The sequence below is a fragment of the Amphibalanus amphitrite genome, unplaced genomic scaffold (assembly GCF_019059575.1).
Source record: "Amphibalanus amphitrite isolate SeventyFive unplaced genomic scaffold, NRLGWU_Aamphi_draft 002236F_arrow, whole genome shotgun sequence".
Lineage (NCBI taxonomy): Eukaryota > Metazoa > Arthropoda > Thecostraca > Balanomorpha > Balanidae > Amphibalanus > Amphibalanus amphitrite.
This window is the reverse complement of record NW_024883724.1, coordinates 36,113-49,793: the sequence shown is the minus strand read 5'-3', so window position 1 is coordinate 49,793 and position 13,681 is coordinate 36,113. Positions and strand designations below refer to the sequence as shown.

At 45.7% G+C, this 13,681-nt stretch overlaps 1 protein-coding gene across 1 annotated transcript in view; it reads right to left on the bottom strand.

Moving 5' to 3' along the window:
• Positions 1–3,251: 3,251 nt before the first annotated feature.
• LOC122376672 overlaps positions 3,252–13,681 on the bottom strand; it is a gene marked incomplete at its 5' end in the record, with an annotated part of 35,724 nt that continues 25,294 nt past the window's right edge. Inside the window, 3 exons of the mRNA XM_043356579.1 lie at positions 3,252–3,566; positions 4,873–4,961; positions 5,994–6,059. Coding sequence (XP_043212514.1) covers positions 3,401–3,566; positions 4,873–4,961; positions 5,994–6,059 — 321 coding nt within the window. The remainder of the gene's footprint in view (positions 3,567–4,872; positions 4,962–5,993; positions 6,060–13,681) is intronic.

The following is a 13,681-nucleotide window of genomic DNA, read 5'->3' as shown; positions in this document are numbered from 1 at the left end:
TGCCTTTGAGGAGATACTGCGGTCAACAGGGCAACTACGGTAGCTAAACAGGGCGCTGTGGTGGCTAAAAAATGCAAGCTGCGGTTAGCTCAACACGGACGTCAGGGACAGCTACGGTGGCTCAAAAACTGCGGCGGCTCAACTGGACAGCTGAACTCGCTGTATGGGCAGTGGGCAGCTACGGCAGCTCAGCAGGTCAGCGTGGCAGCTCAAAAGCTGCAGCAGCGCCAGCTGGGCGAGCCACCGCAGCCAGCCAGCCCGTATCTGTTATACAGACACCTAGCTGGCACCGCCAGGGGCAAACAACACTGTCAGAGGCTAAAAAATACCGCAGCTACCGTCGACCAGACGCCCTGACGTTCCCTTCCCTGCCCCTCCCCCGCCAGGACTGAGGGGAGCGCACAGGCTGCTGGGGGTCGTGCAGGCCCTTGAATTCCGCCACAGATGAGGTAGTTATGGACCGGGCCGGTTGATCCGATTGATTAATTTTGACGCTGTGGTTTGGGAGTGAGGTTATTGAAATGTGGTCAAATATTGGCCCGGGCGAGTGGTGGTGTCGTGTTCAATTTGGCGTAAAGCAGCTGCGAGCGAAACTGGGTGGACAGCTGATCAGCGAAATAGCAGATGAAAGTTGAAATGTGCCCATTAGCTTAGATTATGTGTAATGCGAAGGATGAAATCCGTTTCCAGTAGCTTTACTTCGAACTAGTTAGAAGCAGTTATAACTAGTTAGTTAGAGGGATGGTGATGAACGCTTTAGGCTTTGAGGCGTATTGATGCATTATTAATAAATTGACTATCAATCAAGTAATATACTTATTGGTTGGCATTAGGATATTTAAGCTCCTTTCAGTGTGCGCTATCACGCTGCGACGTTAAAAATGTTTGCGACGTTACGATGAGATAGAGGGGCTGTAAATAGCCCTGTGAAAGATATCATTCACCGACATGTGATGACATAGCTAACGTGGTTAGATATTCAAATAATATCATATTTAACTGTTATAACTGGGTTGATTGCTTACGTTATCCTCTCGAGTGAAATGAAACGAATGCGATCTGTTTTTTGGTACAGATATTACAGCTGTCAAGAAGCAAAGGTCAATATCATTTATATATTAATCGGCCATCGCTAAGGTGTCAAATACGAATGCACGGCAAACTTCATTGATTATGATGAGTGATAAGAAAAAGTGATTTCATTATTTGAAGATTACCTCGAAGTGAGGTATTTCTTGCTTGTTTTTACGTCTTTCCATTTTCTATACATAACTTTAAAATGAACATCAGCTGTCGATTATCGACATTGAATCAGGTTATTTGTGCATGACAGCTTGAATATTTATAATGAAAATGCACATGTATTGTAGCATAAAGTTACAGAGCTAGACATCGATCGTGGGGTGGCATGTGCATTGCATGATCTGTTCCTACGTCTTATTTCCCCTGGGATAGTTCATGAATGCTGAATTGGATCGCATTGAAGGATGGGTAGCCTGGTTTATGACAGAGTCCCCGGGGGACGCTGTCACAAAGTTTCTGGCTATCAATCTCTGACAGAGACAGTCTCTGTCTCTGTCGGTCTATGATTGTATCTCTGTAAAGATGCACACACATATAGACACGTCAGGGGGCACTCAGTGTTACCGAATCCATGTACAGAGCTGCTCCGCCGCCGGTTTGACCTGAGATCCACCAATTGATGGAAGATAGTGTACACAGTAGATTCATACTTGGCCTAAAAAAGTCGAACACCTTGCATTGGGGAGAGCACGATTTAGTAGAAAGACATAATAGAGATCCAAAGGGACTGTGGGCTTCTTCTCGACCGATGAAAAAAAATAGATGGACAGAAATCGAAGTGAGACAGAGAAAAGGATCAAAACGTAAAACTATTTAAAAAAATGGGAGGAAAGGGAAAAGAAGTGGGTGGAAGGAATCGATAATGGATGGAATAAGCGAGACGAGTTAGGAAGGAACATAATGGGACGACAATGGACAAGCAGGAACATAATAGAACCAGGCAAGGCGATACAAGAATGAAAATAGGCAATACAAGAAGGGACAGGCTGGTACATTGGCTAACCATATCCATGATAAACTTCACATGAATTTGTAAACAATAATATAATTTTCCTGACCGTTGATTGGTGGAACCGGTCAGATCGGCGGCGGACGACAGCACACAGAAAGAGAGCGACAGAGTGATATTACAGAGAGGTGAGAGGGTTAGAAAGTGTAAGACACGCGCCGGTGAGTCGGAGTGAGCTGGCGGCTGCTCGCCATGTAAGAACCACCGAGCAAAACGCGACTACGTTGCTGAGTTGTCAAAAAAGTGCAAAAGCGATGGTGAGTTGACCACAGAAAAGTGTTGATGCCCGACTGAAGAGAGAGGGGGTGACATTGGTCGTAATGGGGCCATGGCGTTTGCTCTAGAGTTGATATTTTGTACCTTTTTCTTAAACAACTATGCCGTAACGTTTAATCAGCTGGAAACGAAAGCTAACGTCTGAGAAAAAATATTAATTTGTTTCTAAGGTTAAATTAAATCATATAAAGCTCCACAAAACATGACAAGAAACAAAACAAAAATCAAGTACCTGCAGTTCTTCTGAACATAGAGCTTCAAACTTTTGCCTCCCCCGCTTCAAAGGTCAAGTTTGGCACTCGGTAAGCTAAGTTTGAAATCTCTTTTCGCACTAATTACACGCTCATAAAGTTTATTAATTAATACCTTGCTTACCCACTACATAGAAACAACGCCCGTATAAGAGTGCAACTCTCTTGAACTATCGATTTCCAGATTTAAAGCAAAATTTATTCTCATAAGCTCTGCTTTATGTAATAATTGAATGAGGACTTTACTCCACAAGAAATCGTTCGGGTCGGAGCTTTCGAATTGTATTACAAAGCTTCGTCAGCGTATCGTAATCGGGATCGGGGGTATCGGTCGCAAAATTGAGGGCGATTCGACCCCCGAACCCGAGTACGATACGCTGACGAAGTTTTTTAATACAATTCGAAAGCTCCGACCCGAACGATTTCTTGTGGAGCATAGTTCTCATTCAATTATTACATTAGCAAACTCCACATCATGTCCTTTAGTGAACCTCTGCTTTATGTAGCTTCTTGTAGTCATCTTAAAGATTTTATTTCGACAGAAGGAAAGCGCCATGACCCCTGACCTCTGTCCCCACTCCTCTCTCCAGTCCTCCCTCCCTCTTTCACAGCAGCCGCAAGCACACTCCAACTCACTTGATAGGGTTCTAGCTGGCGGCAGGCAGCGGGAACAGCCGAGGCGGCGGGCTGTTGGCGGTTGGCGGCGGGCGGTAGGTTTTGACTTCGGCAGGCGGCGGTTGGGCGGCGGGCGGCGGCGGTGGGCGGTTGTGCCTCTTGGCTCTTAGTAACGATAGGGACGCAGTACCTTGGCCTCGTGAACATCATAGACGACGTGCGACTTGGGCTTGTGCTGCGTGGCAGGCTTCTGCTGGTCCTCCTCCAGGATCATCTTGAGAGTCTCCGAGTTCTGGATGCTGAACTCCTTTCGGGGAGCCCCGCTCACCTGACTGAATATAGGGGGAGGGAGGGAAGGGGCGAGTGTGAATAAGAAATGGGCTGTGTAGTCTAAGATCAACTTAGCTCATGCTTGTACCTATAATTCTTCAGTTTAATTACATGTTTTATTTAATCACCTTGTTCAGCTCAATGGCGCTGTGCAATTCTTTTTTTTTGTAGAAAATACTGTCGTTAAAATGCGTGTTGTTCGTCGCTACTAACGCTAATTACTTAGAGGCATTGTAGTTCAATATTACGTTATGAAGGCTTCAGTAAAGCCACTCAACTTCTCAAAACTTCACTTAACTTGAGTTAATTAACATTTCAAGTGTTATCAAGCATAGCCTTCTTGCATGAAGTACAGACGAAGCTATGTAATATATAGCATTGCATCAGGCCTGCTTTGGCCACGGTACCCAAATAGGAACCAGACGGAAAGGGGATTTTCCCCATCCTCCGCATTCTGCGTAAGCGGCAAGCTACTGTGTACCTAAGCTTACATAAATGCAACTCACTTAAACAGCTTTTGTTTGACGCAACAATCTGGGAAACCCCTATTAGGCATTGTTGAAAGGCGTAGCAAATGAGTTAAATCACTGCAAAGGAAATACCTGTTATTGTTCTATCTAGCATGCGTAAAAGGCTATGGAGCTATTTGACATTCTTTCTGGGCATGAAATAATCATTCAACGCAATATAGGCAAATTTCATGTGTATTCTGCGATGATTTAACCAGTTGCTTCGCATTTAATATTCATCTTTATCTTAATCAGCTTGGCTCTCTGGTTGTTTAGCGATTTAGGAGCTTCGTTCCTGACAATTTACCAATAAGCCATCGTCGTCACTACAGCCCGTCAACATCATCAGATAAACACGAACAGGTAAAAAATAGCATCGGAGACATTTTGAAGACTAGATAAGATATTTATTTAGCAAGCTGCATGGTTTCCAGAATGATAATGTTTTTTTATATAGTACAATATCAACTTGTTATAGGAGATGAATGACCACATACATAAACGTTAAGGAGACTGCAACTAATATCTATTATAGTTTGAGCGTGACATCAGAATATTGCGCCATAAACTACGATAACGTGATATTTTTTTTTTAATGGCATATTAGAGTCACATTTGAAGTCATTCACATATCAAGCATTCATTACCCTTAAATAATAAAATTAACCCAAGAAGTCAGACCCAGTTGTAAAGAAAGTTTCAGTTGTTTGAACATTGTGCCTAGCCACAGCCCAGAACAATCCAAGTGGCAAGCACGTCCCATTTCCGTGACGGGGAGGTTCCCAGCCGACCAACTCACGGGGCAATTCCAGTCTGCTGCTGGATACTGCTGGCCATGTTATCCTGACTGTAGAGATTAGCCGGCGTGTTGAACTGGTGGTGAATAATCTGCCGACAAGGTCAAGAGGTCAGCGAGGGGACCGCAAAGGTCAGCGGGGTCGGGGTCATCGGGGTCTGTAGAAGAGCAAATATAACTGACTCAGGAGGAGGGCCAGTAAAGGTTCAAATAAAAAAACGTCATGGAAAGGTTTAACATCGGTGATAAATCACATTGCCCAGTTAAGGTTGTAGGTGTTGTAAAATGCAATGATTCCAACCGAGAAGTATGAAGGTAGCCCCAACGCTTCACATCTAACGACATTTCACTCAATAGATGGCGGTAGCAGTATTTGCCTGTGCGGTAGGCTGTGCCGCATGCCCGGAGGCATTGCGGCACAGTCTACCAGGTCTCGATTACAATTTGCTCGATAGATGGCGGTATAAGACTACGCCTGCGAGATATGCTGTGCCGGCATACGCTTCCTTGCCGCAAAGCTGAATATGGAATTGATTGGTTATATTCTATCATGAATTCAAAATGTTACGCTAAATATGAAGGTTTGAACTTTGAATGTCATTCGCGTATTCGAATCAAAGCTCACATGTCTTTCGATTCGTTTTTCAGAAGAATGTTTCATCCATCGCACAGAGGCTGCTTTGAAAATACTTTGAAATATAGCTCCACTATGGTCCAGACTCAGCATCATTAAATTTTAGATTGAAACGATGCATTACCGAAAGTGTTTTGATTTGATAGCGGAGATTTGGTATTTCACGTACCATTCTCACATACATACCATACGCCGTATCTCATACCACATACCGTTATACCTACCATTCTCTGCCTTTGAGAATATTTCTGATCTCTCTCTCTCTCTCTCTCTCTCTCTCTCTCTCTCTCTCTCTCTCTCTCTCTCTCTCTCTCTCTCTCTCTCTCTCTCTCTCGCCATCTCTCTCTCCATCTCTCTCTCTCTCTCTCTCTCTCTCTCTCTCTCTCTCTCTCTCTCTCTCTCTCTCTCTCTCTCTCTCTCTCTCTCTCTCTCTCTCTCTCTCTCTCTCTCTCTCTCTCTCTCTCTCTCTCTCTCTCTCTCTCTCTCTTACCTTCGGGGTGTGAACACGTCCAGAATCGGGACGATCCTGTGCGGCGTTTCGGACGTTCGTAGCAACCTGTAACGAGCGCACACACAAAACCAATGCACACGCTCACACCAGACATACGCTGCCAATCAGGAAGATAGCGTGCGAACGTAGTATCGTTGTTTATATGTGCTGGTGAGGATTGAGGACTGTTTTCCATAATGCGAGAATAATATAAAGTTGTTGACATGCTGCTTTGCAACAGATGAGATTCTGCTCAAAAACCGAAAACTGTTTTATGGACCGCTTAACTTTATGAAGAAAAAATGGTGAGCCTTATGAAAGTGTGTTAGATATTCATAGGTGGACCTGGATTTGGTTTTACGCATTGCGGAAATAATGATGACATGTTTTTGTCCATTTGTAGTATTTTGCAAAGACAGACACACACAAATCAAATTGTCTCCTTCAGTAACAACACAAGGGTAGCAATCCACAGCAGAACGAGCTAAACTTCTAAACAGCCAGGAAGCTGTGTTCGATGAAAAGGTTGGCATCTACGTCTCTGAGAACTAACTACACAACGACAAATGGGGCGTTCCACGACAAATCGACAAATAAAAAATTAAATTTGCACACTCATATTTTATTTTTCGCTGAAAACTGGTGTAAGGGGTTGTGATGGGCGGGGAAGCCAGCTGTGGCAGGGATTTTTTTCTTCGAACAACTGTTTCCGAGATATAGCCTCGGGCAATTCTTGGAGTTTGCGCTGCAGTCCTATGTTTGGCGGCCTATAACTCAGAAACTATTGTTTTTTTACGATAAAAACTTTATATGGTTCAAATCACAATCAACCAACAAACATTTTGGCTATCTCGGATTTTCAATTTTTGAAAATTTTGATCACGTGACCTTTTGTCCTATTTTTCGAAGAATGACCTTGATATTTTCTCCACTGAAAGTTACAATTTTGTCTGATGACGATTAAAGCCTTATCAATTGTCATTCATATCCGATAATAAAAAAAGTGGTTTTTGCCCTGTGTTGACCTCAGGTCTGGTCATTTTTATGACCTGTCCATTATTACGAGCGGGAGCGACAGCGAGATCTCGAGAATAAAGCAAGATAGCGACAAGCGGTAAACGGTAAAGGGTACATACGGATAAGGTCTATAATTTTTACTGAGGTCATTTTCAGGTCAGGTCAAAGATGATGTCACAGGAGCTAAAAGGAAGTCAAAATAGCGGCACTATACATATATATGAAGTTTTTCTCGAATAACTTTCAAGGTATCCCAGCTAGGAACAAACTAATAGCACCATCGTGATCCTCTCGTCGATCCGCATCGAAACATATGTATGTTGACCTCGAAAGGTCGAAAGGTCAAAAGTTGACCTTAGATCACGTGACCTAGCTCCTGTGACGTCATCTTTGACCTGACCTGAAAATGACCTCAGTAAAAAATATAGACCTTATCCGTGTGTACCCTTTACCGTTTACCGCTTGTCGCTATCTTGCTTTATTCTCGAGATCTCGCTGTCGCTCCCGCTCGTAATAATGGACAGGTCATAAAAAGGACCTGACCTGAGGTCAACGCAGGGCGAAAACCACTTTTTTATTATCGCATATGAATGAAAATTGATAAGGCTTTAATCGTCATCAGACAAAATGGTAACTTTCAGTGGGAAAAATATCAAGGCTACTCTTCGAAAAATAGGACAAAAGGTCACGTGATCAAAATTTTCAAAAATTGAAAATCCGAGATAGCCAAAATGTTTGTTGATTGATTGTGATTTGAACCATATAAAGTTTTTATCGTAAAAAACCAATAGTTTCTGAGTTATAGGCCGCCAAACATAGGGCTGCAGCGCAAACTCCAAGAATTGCCCGAGGCTATATCTCGGAAACCGTTGTTCGAAGAAAAAAATCCTTGCCACAGCTGGCTTCCCCGTCCATCACAACCCATTAGACCAATTTTAAGCAAAAAATAAAATATGAGGGTGCAGGGCACTTGTCGATTTGTCGTGGAACGCCCCAAATGTCGACTATTATGTTGAATAATTTAAAGCTCCGAACACTGGAACCATTGCTCGGCACGCGCTTAAGTAAATCCTACATTTAGTCCAACTATAGTTCGTTTTTTTTTTTTTTAAGTTTGCCCCTCACTGTAAACGTCTCTTTGAACACAGCACGAGAATTGCTAGCTGAATTACTGAGAAAACTGGTTAGCGCACGTTGTATTGTAGATATGAATAATATTCTCAAAATAAGTTTTGAACACCGACGATTTAACGTTATGTTAAGCGCCGTGCAATTTATTAATTAGTTCAGACATAATTCCTGAGAAGTCGTCAATCCCTGTGAGGCTGTAGCTATTGGCAAATACGAGCTACGAGTCTGTGAAATAGTAAATAAATTTGATGAAATTGATCGTCTGTGAAATCTGGTCAAATCAATGTGCGCCAACCAGTTTTCTTAGTGATTCAGCTAGCAATTCTCGTGCTGTGTTCAAAAAGACGTTTACAGTGAAGGGCAAACTTAAAAAAAAACTATAGCTGCATTGTTTGTTGACGAAGCGAACAGAGCAACTATCGAAATGTGAACGATATTCTCGTTATCAAAACGCTAGCTGAAAACTGACTACGCATGCAAGACAGCGTTTCTAAAACTGATAATCTAGTGTTTGGCCTTAGCCCGAGGTACTCCTTGTTGTCATGGTAACAAGACCTCCCCTGAAAGAAAGAACATAGAAAGTGTTAACGGAGAGTGCTTGTTTTCGATATCACTTTGTCTTCGAAACGTCGGCGATGATTAAGATAAGAAAACGTTTCTGTTATTAATCGCAGCAACAGTTATTTGCTGGAATAACAAGTTAAGTGAATCTTCTTTAACTGCGCCCAAAATTTTCTGCTCTTTTGTGTTTGAGTGTTGGTCCTTGTTATGACTATGTAGTATGTCCGTCTCACAAACTAGGATGTGGCACTGCCAAATTTGAAGGAAAATGATAATTTTATCGCAAATGCATTGCTAAAACTTTAAGCTCACGTGCCATTTTTGACAAAATTATTTTTATTGTCTCCATTCGAGCTGCTCATCATCGCTCATCATCGACTTTCCAATAGTTCCTTGTTTATAAGAAGGCTGCCATTTGGACAGTGTTAGAGTAATTTATTTTCATTTCCCCTTCTGTCTTTTAGGCTCCAGCTGTACCCAGGATTCGGTGGTACCGCCACCGCGGGCGCGCTCAGAACATTCTTGGCCCTGACTAGAGATGGGTCTAATATTGGCCGGCCGTCGGACCACCTTGCACCGGTGGCGTCACTCAGTGACGTCAAATGACGTCATCAGGGGGTCTCGCGTTACCACCGGCGGCCGTGGAGAGGAACCATCTGGCAGCCGCCGCTAGAAGGGCTGCCAAATGCAGCTGGCCGACAGGCGGGAGATATTTTTCACGCATTAACTGCGGGCTAGTTTATACAAGAGCAAGACTGACCTAGATATTTAGTGTAACTGACGTTACGATAAGGAGTGACAATGCTGTGACACTGATGATTTATGTCTAGCAACACTCAATCTACCAGGAGAGGCATAAAAAGCAGCAAAAAGGGATAACGTTGAAAATAATAAAATGATAGTCATAGTTAGATACCGAAAGGCTGATGAACACGTCTACCAACAACCACAATGCAAGAAAGGAAAATCAAGGTCATTGTAACAGTTCGAATATAACCGAGGGTGTAATCGTGTGGTTGAGCTCTCATATGGGTTACAGGCTTGTGACAATATATCAATAATCGTCAAATTGACCTAAATTACTGAAAAGATCACAAAAGAAAACATAACCATGAAGGAGACATCGAAACTAGGTAACATTTTGCAAAATATCAGAGTGGAAAAGTTTCTGTCGTCCGCGACAGCTCTTTTTATTACTGAAAAATATATCAAAGCGGGAGGTATTCCGGCTTCCCAGATCATTTACGTGCAAAATGCGCATTTATGACAAGTAACAGACATGTTCGGGTGAACAGCGCAGCGAACAGATTTATGTAATATGCTATTTGTTTCCTGCATTTCCTCGTAAAACGCTATAACGGGGTAGCACCTAATATCAAGTTTCGAGACCCAATCTCGTTCCCAAAGTCACTGTTGAAGAAAACGATGTGCCGCCAGACGGCGCGGGTTATGGTCCGCGGCCGATATAGATGTCGCGGCAAACGCGTGCCTTTGCCCCATCTGTATTTCGTGGTTATTTTTTGCCTTGTTTAATGTTCTAAAATCAATTGGTGTTTTTTTATTGATTTATTGCTTTTAAGGGTAGTGTTTTCTGAGGTGGAATTTGTGATTTGCTTGTTTTGTGATTGACCGTTTTTTTCCATCTCTTGCTTCTCTTTTTTTGCGGTCGTGTCATTGTTGTTGCGTGTGATGGGCGGTTAGCTGCGCGCCCGATGTTCGCTTTTTGCTCAGTGGCGAATAGAGTTGATGTTGAGTTCAGAAGTTTGGTTTCCTGAACATTTGGTGCCGAAACCCGGGACGTAGAACCAGTGATCTTTGATCGAGTACTTCTGGATGTTTGGTGCCCAGAAGCAAGATAGTACTGCGCTGGTTTCGTCTATTTATACCACGCCGGTCGGTTTGGTGACGACATGGACGTGGAGAGATTGAAGAGAGCGCGCGCCGCGGCTAGGGGCTGGGCCACGCGATCGTGCAGGGCCCTCCAGCTGGCGTGTAGCGCTCCAGAGCCGGATTGCTATGAAATCCAAGAGCTGAAAGCCGAGGTCGAGCAGAGGTTGAGTGCGCTAGATTCGTCTCAAGCTGCGCTGGAAATTGAGTTTGATGAGTCGGAGCTGCCAGAAGTTGTGGAAGAGGCTGCTGACTTTCGCAGCGGTATCAGCAAGGTGCTACGCACTGCTGGTAAGCTTCTCCTTCGTGATATTGATCCGAACCTGCCTGCTCACTCTGGTGGGGCCTCCAATGCTGGAACCTCTGGTCTGCCGAGACTCCCGAAGTTAGACCTACCCAGTTTTGATGGGGACGTCCTGAAGTGGTTGAACTTCTGGGAGTGTTTTCAAGCAGCAGTTGGTGATAAGGAGGAGTTAGCGGACATTACTAAACTGGCCTATCTTCGGTCCCTTCTGCGGGGTGAGGCTGCTCAGTGCATTGCTGGGCTCCCGCTGACTGGTGCCAACTTTGCTACTGCCAGCAAGCTGCTGCAGGACAGGTATGGCAGGACGGATTTGATCATCTTTAAACATGTGCAAGGTCTGCTGAACATGGACAGAGCAACTGAGGATGTGAGCAGTCTCCAAAAGTTGCAAGATGAGCTTCAAGTGCATGTGCGGAGCCTTGAGTCACTTGGAGTGAAAGGAGACAACTATGGGGTTATCTTAACTCCACTGTTGCTGAGCCGGCTTCCCAAGGACATTTGCCTGGCTTGGGCGCGTGGCAGTGTTGGCAAGGAAGGTGATCTGGTGTTCCTGCTGGAGGTGCTTAAGGCTGAGGTGAACTCCAGGGTGAAGTCTGGGGTTTACAGCGGCCTGTCTGCAGCTGGTGAGAAACCGACTACAGCTTCAGGAGTGAAGACCCGGCCAGTGGACCGGGACAGCGGTCGGAGGAAGAGGCTTCAGCAGCCTCGGTCTGGGGCAGCTCTGCAGGCTGCTTCCCCTGGTGCTGGTGCTGGGTGTGAGTTCTGCTCAGGGCCACACAGAGCTACTGAGTGTCCTGACTTCCTCAGCTTAAGTGTAAGCGAGCGACAAGACAAGGTGAGAGGAGCTAACTTGTGTTTTGTCTGCCTAAAGGGGGGACATCGAGCCAGACACTGTCTAGAGAAGTGTGCTCACTGCAAGGGTAGACACAATGTGCTCTGTTGCTACAAACATGTCTTTGACTTTACTCACAAGGGTGTGAAAGCTTCTGATGCTGTTTCAAGTGATAGTGCTCATGTGGGTTCAGGCAGTAGGCCTGCTGCCACTGCTTCATTGTCATGTGTACCCCCAGTTCAATGTAGCGTACTGCCTACTGCTCGTGTGTATGTGAAGGGTAGTAAGGGGGTAGTTGAAGCTACTTTGATGTTTGACACTGGGAGTGATCGCAGCTATGTCAGCCAGTCACTGGTGAAAAGAGTTGGTGCAACTTGGATAAGAGCAGAAAGGAACACTTACTGTGCCTTTGGTGGGGGCAAGTCTGCTATCGCTGAGCGTCAGTTGTATGAAATGGAGGTGTCAGGAGCCAATATGGCCAGGCCGAGTGCAGTCTGTTTGAGGGCCATGGAGGTTCCTGTGATTTGTTCCCCTTTGCAACGTCCGCAGGTGCCACAGGAGGTGGTTCGCTCCTTGGGTGGTTTGGAGCTGGCGGACGGGAGATTCAGTTCTGATCGACACCTGTCTGTGGACCTGCTGGTTGGGCTGGACCAGTACTGGCAGCTGCTGAAGGACGGCCTGCTCTGTACTTCTGCAGGTTTGGTCGCCCAAGAGACGGTATTTGGTTGGACAGTCTCTGGCTCTGTAGCTGGCAGACCAACCTTGTCCACCTGTCAGCTCCTCTTGCTTAACGATGTCTCAGATGATGCCTTCCGCAACCTGTGGGATTTGGAAGCCATAGGTGTTTCACATGATGATGATGAGTCAGATCCTGTTCTTGCTCATTTCAATGCTACAGTCTGTAAGAGAGATGGGCGTTACGAAGTCAACCTTCCTTGGAAGGAGGGGAGTGCTCCTCTGGGTGACAACCGTGACATGGCGGCTGGTCGTTTGGCAGGATTGAGACGAAAGCTGGCTAAGGACCCTGTACTTGCAGAGCGCTATGATGCTGCTTTACAGGAGATGGAGGATGCCGGGGTTATTGAGGAGGTTCCTGGCTGTGAGCTGCAGACCTCGTACCCGGTGTTCTACCTGCCGCACCGGCCTGTCTTGAAGGAGGACAGCTCCACTACTAAGGTGCGGCCGGTATTCGACGCGTCGGCAGTGGGCCCTGGCGGCGTCTCACTCAACGACTGCTTGGAGGTGGGTCCGTGCTTGGTTCCGAGCCTGCTGGAGATACTTCTGCGCTTTAGGCGCTGGCCGTTCGCCATTGCAGCGGATATCTCAAAGGCTTTTCTGCAGGTTCAGCTGCGTAAGGAGGACCGGGACGTGCACCGATTCTTGTGGTGGCGTAACGGAAGGGTACGGGTGATGAGGTTCATGCGTGTCACTTTCGGTGTGAGGAGTTCGAGTTTCCTCCTGGCGGCCACTATCCGCCACCACCTGACACAGTACCCGTCCTCGCCTCTGATTTCGGATCTGTCGGAGAATTTCTATGTTGACGATTACCTGTCTGGTGCTGACACTGAGAGTGACGCCTGCTCTAAGCTGAAGGAGGCACAGACTGTAATGGCAGATGCTGGAATGACGCTGACGAAGTGCTCGTCCAACAGTACAGCAGTGTTTGATATGGTGCATGGCGTGTCGTCGGCTGAGTGCGGGCCCGTGAAGGTGCTTGGGGTCCGCTGGATTCCGGGTCGTGACGCATTCTGTTTTGACGGCGTCTGTTTGCCAGCAGATGTCGTTCCCACTAAGAGAGCCGTGCTCAGCTTCATTGCGAGGCTGTACGACCCGCTCGGCTTTGTCGCGCCATTTACAATGATGGCGAAGCTGCTCTTTCAGGACATCTGGCAGCTGGGTCTGGAGTGGGATGCCGTACTGCCAGATGACCTCAGCCTGACCTTTTCGCAGTGGGTG